The 14,598-nt window shown below is 44.2% G+C and overlaps 2 protein-coding genes across 2 annotated transcripts in view; both read right to left on the reverse strand.

Moving 5' to 3' along the window:
* Positions 1-5,209: 5,209 nt before the first annotated feature.
* LOC135374081 (uncharacterized) overlaps positions 5,210-14,598 on the reverse strand; it is a 35,177-nt gene continuing 25,788 nt past the window's right edge. The window contains exons 6-7 of the mRNA XM_064607079.1: positions 6,477-6,584; positions 5,210-5,536 (exon numbers count right to left, since the gene is read on the reverse strand). Coding sequence (XP_064463149.1) covers positions 5,474-5,536; positions 6,477-6,584 — 171 coding nt within the window. The 3' untranslated portion in view covers positions 5,210-5,473. The remainder of the gene's footprint in view (positions 5,537-6,476; positions 6,585-14,598) is intronic.
* On the reverse strand, positions 11,464-13,763 carry LOC135374088 (putative nuclease HARBI1). Its single transcript, XM_064607085.1, has 3 exons — positions 13,672-13,763; positions 13,185-13,409; positions 11,464-11,986 (listed from the first exon to the last, which is right to left on the reverse strand). The coding sequence occupies exons 1-3, from the start codon at positions 13,761-13,763 to the stop codon at positions 11,464-11,466; spliced, it is 840 nt and encodes a 279-aa protein (XP_064463155.1).

A 14,598-nucleotide genomic window follows, 5' to 3' on the forward strand; every position in this document is an offset into this window, starting at 1 on the left:
ATTTGTTGCAGTAATTAATTGGTTTCGGTTTACGTATTTTTGTCGCGGCTGGTCGCGGCGAAGCGCAAAAAAACGCTCTTTCACTCCCTTATCCATCAATGAATTACGTCCTTACACCAATGAATTACACCAATGAATTACGTCCTTTTGAGCTTCGCCGCGACCAGCCGCGACAAAAATACGTAAACCGAAACCAATTAATTACTGCAACAAATGACCCGCTTCGGTGGCAGATTTTTCTCTGAAAGGTGTCCACTGAAGGTCCCAAAAGGGGTAGTACCCATTTTAATACCGACAGCGCCCTGCTTTAGAAGTTACGCTTTTTTACGAAACTCATTTGCACTTTTATTTAAATAATGAGCGCCTCCCGCTCATTCACGCGGTGCGCATCTTGTAGGCGGTATTGACAGATACTTGTAAAAAAGAAAGTTATTCGATTGGTGCATCGGTTCGCGAATTATTTAGCCCGGGGATTTAACTGGAACACCCTGTATATAGTATGGTACACGTAGCATTGCACCTGAAATGTAGACTTGTTACACGCAGTGTTGGCAACAATAACAACAAAAGTACATTTGTGTTGTTTCAGAATCGTAAGGATGTGCTTGTTTTTAGTCCATGGCAATTTGCTTAAAATTCACTTTCCTGAACCGGTTTGAACCAATATTTTGCACTGCTGCGGAGCTGAACCCGAACCGACCCGAAAAAGGTAACGGTTCTGATCCATGCATGCAAGTGAACGTCATCAGTATTGTGCACTGATGGTGGACACGAAAGGCTAGAAAAGATGGACAAGTCAGAAAGCAGTCATGGGATAATGTTTTTTTTTTCTTGTTTGTTGCCCGTGAAACCCTGAGGATTTACGCATAAATCTCATTTTTCAGGAATATTATTTTTTTTACAGCAGAAGGCTAGAAGCATTACTGATAGTGTGCGTATACTACAGCATGCAATGTTGTTATAGATTGCAAGAAACTTTGCAAACAGTACCTTGTTTTCATTCCAACATATTGGCACTAAGCTGAGAGGGCACCAATACAAACCATACAGCCATGTACATACTTTGAAAATCACGGTAGTTTTTATATAGTCATTTTAATTTTAGCACTTGAAGTGTACATTTCTGTGCACTGCAGATCTTCAAATGCAAAGCTTTTAGTGACCAGATATATCACAGCACTGGAGTTTCATTGTTGCGACAAATTTGACAAGTAATTTTACCATATGTTATTCCTCCATAGTGCATTAAAACGATGGACATATACACCCCATCGGTTTATCTCACATGGGCCTAGATTGTCCCCAGTGGTATTTATGCAGGATGTAAGAAACCGCCTTATGGCTTTGGATGTGCTCTGTAACGTGATATGGGATTAGACATGTTTCACTTGAGATATCTGACCACTATCGAATTCTGTATTGCTTCAGGTAGGTCCTACATCACCTGCATGATAAGGCTACGCACGGCACCATGTTGGCCCTATAGATCAAGGCATGGAAGTTCAAAACGTCATCCGTGTGGCCATATACAGGTGTTTTTCAATATGGTCTACAATTAGCCAGCTATTAGACATCAAAAATTAGACTTCTACTGTACGTTCAGAAATTATACATCTATTGTACGTCAAAAATTAGACTTCTACTGTACGTTCAGAAATTATACATCTATTGTACGTCAAAAATTAGATGTCTGCTGTGCAATATCTGAGCGATGTCTAGTAAACTACTTTCTGTAGAGGTCTAAATAACGTATAGGCTGTTAGACGTCTATAAGACATCCACACGTAGCCTTAGGGGGCGTTCACACGGGCCGATTTTCAGCACCAACTCAGACCAACTCGAAGCACCGTCCTTGGACCAATTTCGAGACGGTGCCGTCTCAACGTTCACACGTACCAACTCGTTAGCTCCGCCCACAACCAACCTTACGGCAAACGGGGTGCATGGGTTCAAGTCCAACCGCTGGTGACTTTTCTTTAACTGTCATTAATCAAAACGAAGTCATTTTATTTCGCCAGAAGGTCACCAGTATCTCAAAAAATGCCTATTGATATGCTTATATGGCGCTAGCAACAAACAAAAATTAAAAAAGTACCATGTACCCCTGTAGGATTTGAACCCATGCCACGCAGTACGACAGGAACGAAATCGCTTGATGCCCTCGAGGGTCACGTGGCAATGCTGCTCGCGTTGATTGGTTAGACCACCAACTGTCTGAAATTATCGCTCAGCGACCTATTCCCGACAACTCGAGTTGGTCATGGTCGGTGATGTCGGCCGACTGCCACCAACCACCAGTTGGTCCGAGTTGGTGCAGAAAGTTGGCCCGTGTGAACGCCCGCTTAGCCACAAAGTTTCGTTCTAGACATGTTTAGACGTCCACTATCCCACCATGTGCTGCCTGGGTTGTTTTGCAGGTTTGTCTGGGTAACAGCGTCCACGAGGCGGAGAACCAGGGGTACCAGAGGGAATGCTTATTCTGCAGTTACCGCACTTTTTTGAGGATCCACACCAGTTTGTGGCTTCAGGACCAGTGGTGCTTCCTGCCAGTACTTTCAAGCAAGTGACACTACAAATGTGTAGATTAGTGTGTCTTTAACCACCGAAGCTCATCACATTTTTGCATAATATTTGTGCTTATTGTAACAGACAGATCTGAAGGGTTCACCGCTGTGACTAGTTTTGCATACTTTGTGTACAGTTTTTGGTCTAAATAAATTCATTACAAAATGCGTGCTCTCCGACTGACGTACTCAGAAGGGGTTATACACAGACAGAAAATTCACATTAATATGCACGCGGGGTACGATAGACAAGACGTCTAAACAACGGATAAGGGTAGAAAAAGTGAGGTATACCAAAGGTCTAATCCTAGACCTACTTCCCAAATGCAGGTATAAAACAGATCTAAGTCTAAACTTCAGTGCTAATGCATGTCTAAGAGCAATGACTAATTTTAGGCATCATCTCTAGAAAAAGGGTACATTATGTCTACGTACGTAGACATTCAATGTCTTAGGCAGCTACTAGTATTACATTAGCACGTCTACTGCTATGCTAGTGGACGTCTACTTGACGTTAGGTCTAGCCTCAGACATTCTATAATTATCCCAGATGTCTAAGGTTGGACATCATATAGCCATCTATTATCCCACCATGTGCTGCATGGGCAGTCATCATCAACTCTAACTGATATCGAAGCTGTATTGCAAGGCAACTACATCATGTAGACTAAATACTACGCTACGTTTCCACAGCTAAGCTTGAAACATTGTTTCCAGGGTGGCTTTCTTTCGTAGTTGCTTACGTTGAGCGGCAGATGTGAAATACCAAAATGCGCGGCACTGCATCATTTGATGACTTATGTCCTGGACGCATACATTCTCCTTGTCCTCTGCCGTCTGTCCTCGTCTTGTCGCCTGTCCTCCGGCACAAATCACAACAAAGGATGTGGTATATGGGAAATATCTCGTTCCAAAACTGCGCAGATTTTGTTCAATATTTATGAATTACAAAGCGAGCGCCTCTGTGAAGCTATAGGGCGCTCAAATAAACACTTCTGATATAAAAGACTAGAATTGATTTGTTGTCAAATAAACACTTCTGATATAAAAGACTAGAATTGATTTGTTGATAGTTGACAAATAGTTCATAGCGGCGGTTGGCATCAACTCTCTTCATGACGAAAGATAAACATTGTTATCTGCAATATGTCGGGTGTTTCAAGAACCATTGCGCCAATCGAAGAGCTTTGTTTTTTATATCTGTATCCGACACCTCCTCCAAGCTGCGCAGAATGAATGGGAGGCAGTTATTATTTAATTCAAATGAGTTTCATCCAAAAACATTCTTTCTAAAGCAGGGCGCCTCGGTACTGAAGTGGGTACTACCCCTTTTGGTACCTTCAGTGGACATCTTTTGGAGAAAAATCTCCAACCGAAGCGGATCATTGCAGTAATTAATTAAAAGAAAATGAAAACGAAAAATGTGTTTTCATGTTCATGCACAACATGCAAAGCTCCGCCCTTGGTTCCGTATGAACCGTAATTTGAACCGGTTACCGGTATTTTGGGGTCAATTCCGGTTCGGCCAAAGGTAACGGTTAGTAACAGTGTTCGTTTCGGATTGGGTTAGGGTTAGATTGGGTCCCAATGAACAAGTGCACGGTTCATAATCTGTGCATGGACGCAGGAAGGTGGAACACTTTTTGTCCTCCGTGACCAAGCAAAAAGCTCGGGGCAAGAAAAAAATGCGCAATGAACCACTCAATAAGTTTGTGAAGGGTACCTGTTATCAGGGTGCAAAACTAATCCACTAGTAAAACCGCGATCTAGCGTATTGAGTCTGCTGACACAGTCCCTTGATGGAAGTAGGTGCATGAGGCAAATCACCTATTCGCTTTCTCCTGCTACGTATATAGTGTGCATGTTTGCTGGATTGCTGTAAATGGCCCCACTGATAAAAATGAGCGGCCACCGCGCCTGAGAGATGACATGTGCTGTTAATTTCCGGTGTCTTTCCTTGGCAGCGCACATGGAGTAGGTAGCGTCACAGCCCCGTGTGTCACCCGGCTTAAGTACAAATACTTGCTGGCGAATCAAATAGCTCACTATCCGTACAAGCAAGCTGCTTTGAAAAACACTCCTACACCGGAAATAACCACACATAAAAAAAAAACGATTCATGTGCGGCAATCGCGTTCCTGTCAAAGATCACATGCCGTGCTTCAATCCAGGGGTACGCGCCTGCAATGCTTTGCATAGACGTCATCAGGGGAGAACGAAGGTCTGCAAGCGGACGACAATGCTGGGGGTGACGTCATAGTAACCTGCTCCAGACGAACCATCGTAGTATGGAACTATTATTTTTTTCTTTTGCTCTTCCCATTTCGGTCTGTGTGTGCTAGTGTCATCATTTACCAACTACCAGCGCAAAACGAACGAGTTTGTTGTATTCGGCATAGAGGAAGTGCTTCGCTCACTTTTTTTTTCGAAACCTTGCGGAGTCTCCCTTTAACCGAACTCAACCGTACCAGGTGCACAAGTGACAAGTGTTATTGCATGGTGGGATCGTGGAACTATTTGGCATTCCATTACTGCACTTATAATGAGTAATGTGTCATGGTTATCTCTGTGCCGTCGTTCGCGATGACAACCGCAAACCAAATTTAAAACCATTCGAATAACCTACACTTACAAAGTACTTTGACGGCACTCGGATCAGCCTTGTTTCGAGTTGCATCCTACTTTACGCAACCTCACGTTATAGCTCTTGTAACACAGTTTCAACAATTACACACACAAGTGGCAAAGAAGCATCAATATGTTACAGAGTCACATAGTCCACAATTCTGAGCAGTTCTGAAACAGTGTCTCAATGCAGTGAATATTGAACACAAGACAGCGGCAGCAGTCACTTAGTCGAATCGAAGTAATGTGCACGACACGACCAGGCAATCTTGAGCAGATGAACGCTACCTCAAGAATATTTTGCACAGGCGGCTGTATTTCTTTCCACATTGCTCGAAGAAGCACAGCTGTAGGAAGAAAAGGAGAAACGGATGTTTGTTTAGAACGGAAAGCTGAGCGATTTTGTGCTTTTATGACATTACGTTGACTTGTGACAATTCATGCGTGAGCCAGATGGGGAGGTGCGTTAATGATAGGCTTATTTAACATGCTACTTCTCTGAAATCAGGGGCAGGAAGCACTTTTGCGCTACACTGAGGAGCATGTGGCTACTGGCCTCTGTTAGAGAGCGCTCGGGTTTTCGCCAGATAGAACGGTCAGCGCACCAGAGCGATATTCGAAGCTCTCAAGATCCGTGGCAGAAAAGAAAGCCGTGTCAGTGCTCTTTGCATTGAACTTCAATTACGAGAGATTGCTTATCTAAACGCGTCTCATGTGTAGCCACTGTGCTTGTATTCCCTTCTTCCCCTCCCATTTCCCTTTTCTTTTGCTGCGGTGCATAGCATAAACTTCAGCTGTTACTCAGCGCCTATGTTGAGTGGTTCTTCCTTCGTCTCGATGTCTTCCTTCGTCTCTCGTTCTTCTTCGTCGATGGAAGAACCTGAATTGTGTACCTTTCACACATTGATAGGCATGGTTCTGGGGGTGCACCCTGATTCTTAATACATATGAAGCAGCCAGTTAAAACCCGCGTTGCTCTAAGGACCACTGATTTGTTTCTATGTATGTTTGTTCTATGTTTCTATGTATTGGCGAAGTTCTGAAATCTCCGTTAACTAAACGTAGTCCTCTGCGTTGTACTGGATCCACTGTGACGGCCGTGTGAACCGTGCACAGAAAATTCATAATCCAATTTGGAAAAAAACAGTGAAGACGTATATCTCTTTAGTGTTTCACAATCTGGATTGGCTACCGCTGCGGAAAACACTATTCTGACTATCACGCCACGACCACGGTTGAGCAGGCTTTATCCATCTAGGTAGTGTTCACTCAGCCCTGTGCACTTACAGTCTGCGGAGCCTTGCATGGACCAAGGAAGCTGATGTGATGTGTAATGTCATACCCCGAAATCCCACACTGCGTGGTACATGATTGGCTCACTGCAGAGACTTTGCCCTAGAACGGTGACAGACGAGATGTGTATTCATCACTCACCATATCATTGTCACACATCCAACATGAAAATGACACCCATGAGCATTTTCAGTAAAGTTTCAGAATCAAAAGCATTTGATGAATTTTTATGGAGCCCTTATTTAGACTGAACTATAACGTTTTATTTTTAGTTTACTAGCGCCAGGAGCTCACGCAGCGCCTCACGCCAGACGCGTGCGTCGGATCAAGCCTGAAATGAAATACATGTGATCATCCCTACGGCTATGAGTCTTTCTTACTCAACACCTTATGTGGCACAGTTGTGTGGAGTATTCTACTTTCGGCATGGATATGAGGACGGTTCTTGCCGAAGTCCGCCTAACACGCAAGGAAATTCGCCTGACTCGACGCCACAGGTGCAGCGTCCAACGTTGCTCCATAGACGAAAACGTGCTGGGAGAAGGCAATGCATTTAGGACAGGTCCTCGTCGCACGTCACAGCAAATGTCAACCCACACGTGACCATAAATGTGGCCGCACCAGTGATCTTTTGTAAACAGTCCGTTTACTCTTTTTGTGCACTGTTCCGGGCGTCTTTCGACCTCGGTAGTTATATTCACCCGATACATGACACCCGTTTTCTACATGAGGTCTCCTACTGTTCACCACTTTCAAGGATGCGATGACGACCTACTATTACACACTGAGTCGATGCGATTGGCTTAAACTGCGGGGAAATCTGCTACTATGTCTGGGAAGAAGCATCGTATAGTGGACGTTGGCAAAATACGTTCGTCTTCTGGCTTGAAGCCAATCGGAATATGTCGAGAAGCGCTAAAACGACATGACCTCAAAATGATGTTGTCAATGCTATGACGCCACGCTTAATCTTGCTTCACGCGTGTTTCCTAACGTGGTGTCTAAGCAGAGACCTCGTATTTTCCACTTTCTGGGCTTCTATCAAACGCACACAGAGGACACATCTTTCAGCTGATATAGCTGAAACGGTGTTGTAGCTGAAACCGGTAGTACTCCCATATAAATGAATCGTGCTTTTCCTAAAGTGCCTTCAGGTGTAGTAAATAATGAACCGTTTAGTGCTGAGACCGAAATAGCACTGACATACTTGAGTTGAGGAAAAAATGTATACACGCCAGGAGTTTTGTTTCTCAGCGAGGTCAAGGATCCGCCTGAGGTAGACTACTTGCTTTGTGAGTGGCGTATTCATCGTGTCAGTAAAGTATCACTAATCATACGTGAATGTGGACACCCTGGCAACTACTCCACTAGGTTTGCCTTAAACCTGAGTGTAGCATCTATTCTTTGGTTCTATCAAGAAGCGGTCCGTCCGTAGTACCAGAGTACCTCATCACTAATAGTCTGCTGCTGAGACGCTTGGAGCTCGCACAATACTAATCAATCATTATTACTATCGATCGCCATTAAAAACGTTAATGCCGTCAATTCTTCTGGCCACTTGCGTCACTTCTTTGGTCACGCGCGAACCAATTTCCTTGGAAATGCGGTTACCGGAAAATGAAAAACAACGTATTGTCATGGAAAAAAGTTTAAAGCCATTCTAACCGCCGGTTGCACCAATCTCGACTTAAAACGCCGCTCCCGGGAGACCGGCTTAGCGCTTGAGTTCCCTCAAACCAGGTTCAGCGGGGGGAAGCCCTCAACTTTGCGTTGCACCAAACCTCACGCTCATTTATGCCCGTCACTTTGCCAAACCTAGTTTAGGCTAGGGAATTCTAGGGAATTTGTTCGTCTGCTTCGACGGCCACGTGTTATTGGCTTTTCGAGATCACATGACTATGCAATACACCGACACACCTTGCGACGGGCCCAACACGCTCGTTTGTTTCCGTGACAGCAGACGACAGTTTTCTTCGCTGTAATTGAACTTAATTTGCGTTTCTACTTTTGAAACAAGGCGAAATAAAGCTCTTTTCCAGCCGAATTGTGTCGTTTGCATGACTCACTTCATTCTGCAAATGCTGTCGTCTGCTACGCTGTCGTCTGCTTTGTTACAGGATCGCGACTGCCGTGTTATCATGTCGTCGAGACCGCGGTGTCCAAATTTCACACCGAGAGGACAACAGAAACTTCTAGATATTGCAGAAGATTGCATAGGTATCATTGAAAACAAACGAACAAATGCGGTGACAGTCAGGCAGAAAAACGAAGCATGGGAAACCATCGCCCGCCGTTTCAATTCGGCACCAGACACAACCTTCCGGGAGCCACGGAAGCTCAAAAAGTGTTACGAAAATCTCAAAAAAAGGAGCAGGAGGCTGATAGCACACAACAGAATTCAAACTATGCTGACAGGCGGGGGAGAAAGGGACTTGCCAACTGGTGAAGGAGGCGAGCAACTGACGACGACCCAAGCAGCTCAGGAGGTAGAGACGGCGGAGAGAGTTGCCGCTCTACTGGCGGAACAGTTTGCACCGAACGAAAATGCGTTCGACTCCGATGCTCCTTTGTACGGTAAGGCTAACTCAAATAGCATTTTCATATCCCACCTGCGAAGCTGTATCAATGAAAAGCTCTCTCTTTAAGAACTACCTTAAGGATATTTGCTAAACCACGTATTACAGCGTAGCGTAAATTTTGCATGAAAAATATATATACATGCTATTTAAAAAAAGGTAGAGCCATCCACGTAGAATATGGTGCCCTCATACTTTCTGTGCATTTTAACAGGTACGCTTGGGAACGCTGACACAGAACGAACCAGTATCGAGCTGGAAGTAATGGCTGCCCCACCATCTGCCACTGGGCCCAGCACATCTTCAGGAACTGTGAGGATCTATTATAGTTTTTCTTTCTTTTTTTTTTTTTTTTGCAGTGGGACGGTGTTAGTGAACTCATATTGTACTTGTGTCTCAAAAAATCCTTGTAGTTACTTCAGTTATAAGATACGTTTCTAAAATGGGATATTGGGATCAAACAGGTATTTGTCGACGACTATCATATCTTTTTCCCACCGACATGTCACATTGCCTGCTTTTGACTTATAGTAACAGGCCCGTTCCATGGCACGTTTTTAAACATGTTGTAAAAACTGAAATGCTCCCCATACAATGCCTTCATGCTAGGCTCTCCTATCCACTGTAATATCTTTTGCTGATGCCACTATTTCAGGTTGAAGCTTCTACCGTGACACAAAACGAAAGCCATAATGTCATGCCTACAGCAGCATCACGTATGGCGGGGCAACCTGCTAGAGCATCCACCAGCCAGCGTGCCCTGGACACATATGCTGGAGTTGCTGATGCCAGAAAAGCATACTTTGAGGAAAAGCTGAAGATGCTGAAGGAGCAACACGAAATGAAAATGAAGGTGCTCCTCTGCGAGGCAGAGCTGACAGTGACACAGCTGGCAAAAGCAAAGCTTGAATTACAGAGACTGCAACAGCATACTCACATTTAGCATATGCTTCCTTTGTTGATGAAATATATATGTTTGCAGTATAATATATAACGCAGTAATATATATATATATAAACAGAGGAAAAAACCATTAAAAAATAGCCAATCCCGAACGATGCGCAGCTACCCAGGGCTGACGAGCCACAAACACGGCGAAACACGTGTCCTCTGGTGCTGTCGCATCGTTCCATGAGTATATATATATATGTTTGCAGTACAAAGCGTATGACCCCTGCATTTAACTAAAAGTTACTTGTAAATAAAGCATTTTTCTTGTTTGCTGTGTCTATCGTAGTCGTCTTCAAAAATGACCTTGGAAAAGATGCCCCTCAGAAAAAGATGCATGTCCTGAAGGTCTTGGAAGTCACTGTTGTGCGCCAAGAATTCAGACTTCCGGCAGACTTCAGACTTCAAGTTCCGGCATTTTGTCTCACGACGATATACTGGCAGAAGACACCTTTGTAATTTTTCGTTGTCTGCGATAGCATCACAAAGTAAAGGTAAAAATATCACGGAAAAAATCTCAATAGCTGCAAAGAACCGGGTGAAAAGGAAACAAAAAAGAATGTTAATAGAAAAGGAGTTGCTATAATATTTTGTAGATTGATTTATGGTTCTATTTATTACAAGGGGCCGCAACAAATTGATCTGCGCTTCAAACATCTTTGGCGAATGTAACGCGTTTCCCTCAAGGTAAATGTGTTCACATAAAACGACTTCACAAGTAAATACGAGTCACAGCTATGATATGGAAAAACATAGAAAACTACATGTGTGTGTGCTTTACTTCATTCAACATTGAATTGGAGTAGCTGGCTCTCTTAATAAGGGTCACACTCTCCATTTTATTACACCAAGCCAAACCTGGTAGCAGAACCCTCGTACTTTCATTTCAATTAACAGACACTGTTCAACTTCAGAACACCCAAGAAAGAAGTGTGTTCACTGCAGCAGAGACAAGCGCCGCACAACCAAACACAACTTCTGAATTCGTGAGCATATGCGGCACTTGTGCAAGGATGTGTACACTGTGTGCTGCCCTTATACTGTACTAAACTATTGCTTCAGGATGAAACTTCCGCAGAAGCCAGTAGCGTAAATCAAAATGACAGGTCCACAACACATCCACGCACAGGAGGGCCCTCCAACCGGAGTGCTTTCCACAAGTATGCTGGAGTGGCTGATCCGAGGAAGGCATATTTGGATGCAAAGTTAAAAATATTGAAGGAGCGGCATGAGGCTGAGATGAGACTGCTTTGTATCAAGACAGAAGAAGCTGAAAACCAAGTGAAAAAGATGAATTTAGAGCTGCAAATCTTGCAAGAGAGTGTAAACAACCAGTGAATTATGTTTCTAATAATGCACATCCAACATGTGCTCCATTTATGTGTACGTACATGAAATATGCAAAGCAAGCACAACCCTTTCAAGGGGGAAAAATTTGCTGTGCAAATAGTCGTTCTTTACAAACGCTTTGTCCTCACCACTCTAAAAAAAGCCTTGGGTGAGCTGTTGTCGCGTTCTGCTTCCGGTCGAAGTGTCCAATCCCGGGAGAGGTTCCACTTCAGGATGAACAGGACGTGGATCATCACAATCTGCACCTGGCACAGGATCACCAGTTGCAGAGACAATGTTTGTAACACTGCCATAGCAACAATAGCCTCAAGTGCTGTACTAAGCTTGATGCGAAGCCCGTACGTGAGAGCAGGGAAGCGCCGCTTCCAAACGCCAAACATTCTCTCTACAGTGTTACGGGTGCGTATATGGGATGCGTTATATCTTCGTTCGGATGTTGTACGCGCTGCTCGAAGGGGTGTCATCAGGTATGGCCGACAGGCGTATCCGCCGTCACCAAGCAGAAGTGACTGGCCATATGTGCCCCGTTCGAACTCCCCTTGCAGCAAAGAATTATTGAAAATCGTACTGTCATGGACACTCCCCGGCCATCTGGCAACAATATTTGTGATTTGCAGCCCCAAGAACACGCTGACATCCCTCACTTATCCTGAGGATGTCATTGCGGGACAGCGGTGACATCCTGGGAATATCCCCACATGATCCTCAATTTGTTAGAAAAGTGTTAGAATGAGACTCCAGAGATGGTCCTAGGGACAACATCTAGGGACAAGACTGGGATACTCTTAGGAGCACTATAGGATCATGTCAAATTCTACAGTAAATCTGCTTTCATTTCTCACTTTTAGCAGTGTGCAGGCGTTTACAGTGGAAACGGACTCCCTCTCTTGCAGTTTTCAACCTCGGCCAGCAGCTTGTCATTTTCCGTCTCTCATTTTTGATTGTTTTTCGATAACGAAGAATGGGTGTCGTGGTATAAAAAGCAAAAAATATAAAAGGTCATGTGCCACTAAGTGTAAGACTAAGACAGCTGACTTTGAAAGGAGTATCCAACAGTGGCATTTCCTTTCGCAGACACAACATATACTATGTATTGCCTATCTTACGAACTCTCGCATGTGCGAGAGTCCTCCTAGCATCGCAGTCAGAACCAAGGGTGAGGTACCTAAGTGTAATTCAATTTAATATATAAGTAACACACCAGTGACAAATTCCTTGGAGTATCAGGATACAACCAATGTAGCGTCCGTGTTTCCTACTTAGTTGATTTAAAACATCCAGCGAAAGTCAAGCACGCGCTGTAATATGCCATCACTTTTCTGTATCTTCCACGAAAATGCTCCGTGCAGAATCCTGTCAGGGACCTTGCACGGATGTTCATGGGAACAAGATCACAATGAGATGTGTAGCAAGCTATATTTTATCGCATATTGAACCCAGTGCATGAAGTATCCGTTGAAATCACTCAATTTGTATCCCTGTATTTTTGTATTTTCTCTTTCTATTCTACTATTCTCTCTTTCTGGTATTTTGTAGTTTATAAATGATTACTGCTGATTTGGTTGCATTTGGTTATGAGAAACAAACCGAAACACTAATTAATGGGCGCAGGCATAGAAATGCACATCGCATTATTAAACTAATTTACTCCTCCTATATATGTCCTCCGGCTGGCGGCCGCAGGATGTACGCAAATGACTATCACTGGAAGATCCCATGATGACACTCTCGGGATCTCCTCCGTACATCCCATCACGGACGAGGACGCGATGACACTTTGAGGAAGTCCTGAGGATCGCGAGTGTTCTTGGGGAGGTGTGCATTACACACAACCTGCACATTCAGAGAGAAATATCCTTTCCGGTTTCTATACAGCTCTGCTAGTCGACCACCTGGAGACTGAATTGCAATGTGGGTGCAGTCCAGAGCACCGACAACAAACGGGAAGTTTGATATGTTATAGAATTCTTCCGTGGTGGTAGCCCGCTCTGTTGCTGTTGTCGGAAATTTAATCAATGTCCTTTGACAGAGATGCCAGTACACGTGACACTTTCTTAACAATGCGGCTTACTGTATACTTATGAATGAAAGAAAGGTCCCCAAGAGCAGCCTGAAATGTGCCTGTCGCATAGAAGCGCAGCGTTATCAACAGTTGGTTGAGTGGCAACACTGGGTTGTTTCTGTTGCTTGCATGTGAAAGTTGTGCCTCAAACAGTCCAAGAACGTGCAGAGTCGCGGCTTTCGTCAAGCGGAACCTTTTCCTAAATGCCTCATCATCCAACCTGCTAAATGGGTCATCTCGTGGGCACATTTGCCTTGGCATTGCTTCCCTTGGCAGAAGAAGAACGTCCTGTAGATCTTGAATGTCACTGTCCTCAGACAAGAACCCAGACAAAAGTGCAGTCATTTTGTTGACCAACAAGAAGTCGCAAGACGACCTCCAACTGTTTTGTCGTCTGCAATCGCAGCTGAAGCTAATTCGATAGCATGAAAGAGACCGCGATTGATGAAAATTTCGTTTTTACATTACAAAAAGAAAAACGTCCAGGCAACAAGTGTGGAAGACTACAGCTATTTATTACATGAGGACTGTACAATACATCGCTGTTGGTCTGCATTCGTCTGTCTGCGTAACATCGTCTGCGAAGAATCCCGGGTTACAGAAGTGAACAACTTTCGAAAGCAAAAACCCAGTGTCAGAGTAATTAAACACTCATTACGCGGAAAAAGTTGATTTAGCAAGGGCTACCGTACGTTTGGGCAAACACTGGCAACGCAGAGATCGTTCCGTTGCCACTTCTCTCATCCGGACCCAAATCACAGCATTTATGAACCGTGCACTCACGTATTTCACTTGTATCGATGAGCTGCGCCGTGAACAGCACTTCGTAAACCACCACATTCACATACGAACACAGGCAGCCAACGCGGCTGCTCACATATGTTTAGCTACCACATCTGCGGCATTATTTTACACAATCTGTGCTCATAAAAGTTGAGCGCACACGCACACACACACACACACAGCACCTCACAACAGTCAACATGTCCGCTTACACGAAACCATTCCACCATTCCGAGGACTTGAAAATGCGCCCATCCTTCTTGTCAGATGCAACTGTATCAGCAGAAGAACCGTTGACACTATTCTTCCTCGTAGTAATGACAGAAATTCATTTGTTGTCGCCTCCGCACGACTATTTCAACAAATAATCGAGCAAACAGCTGACGGCATCAGCGCG

The sequence above is a fragment of the Ornithodoros turicata genome, unplaced genomic scaffold (genome assembly GCF_037126465.1).
Source record: "Ornithodoros turicata isolate Travis unplaced genomic scaffold, ASM3712646v1 Chromosome42, whole genome shotgun sequence".
Taxonomy (NCBI): Eukaryota; Metazoa; Arthropoda; class Arachnida; order Ixodida; family Argasidae; genus Ornithodoros; species Ornithodoros turicata.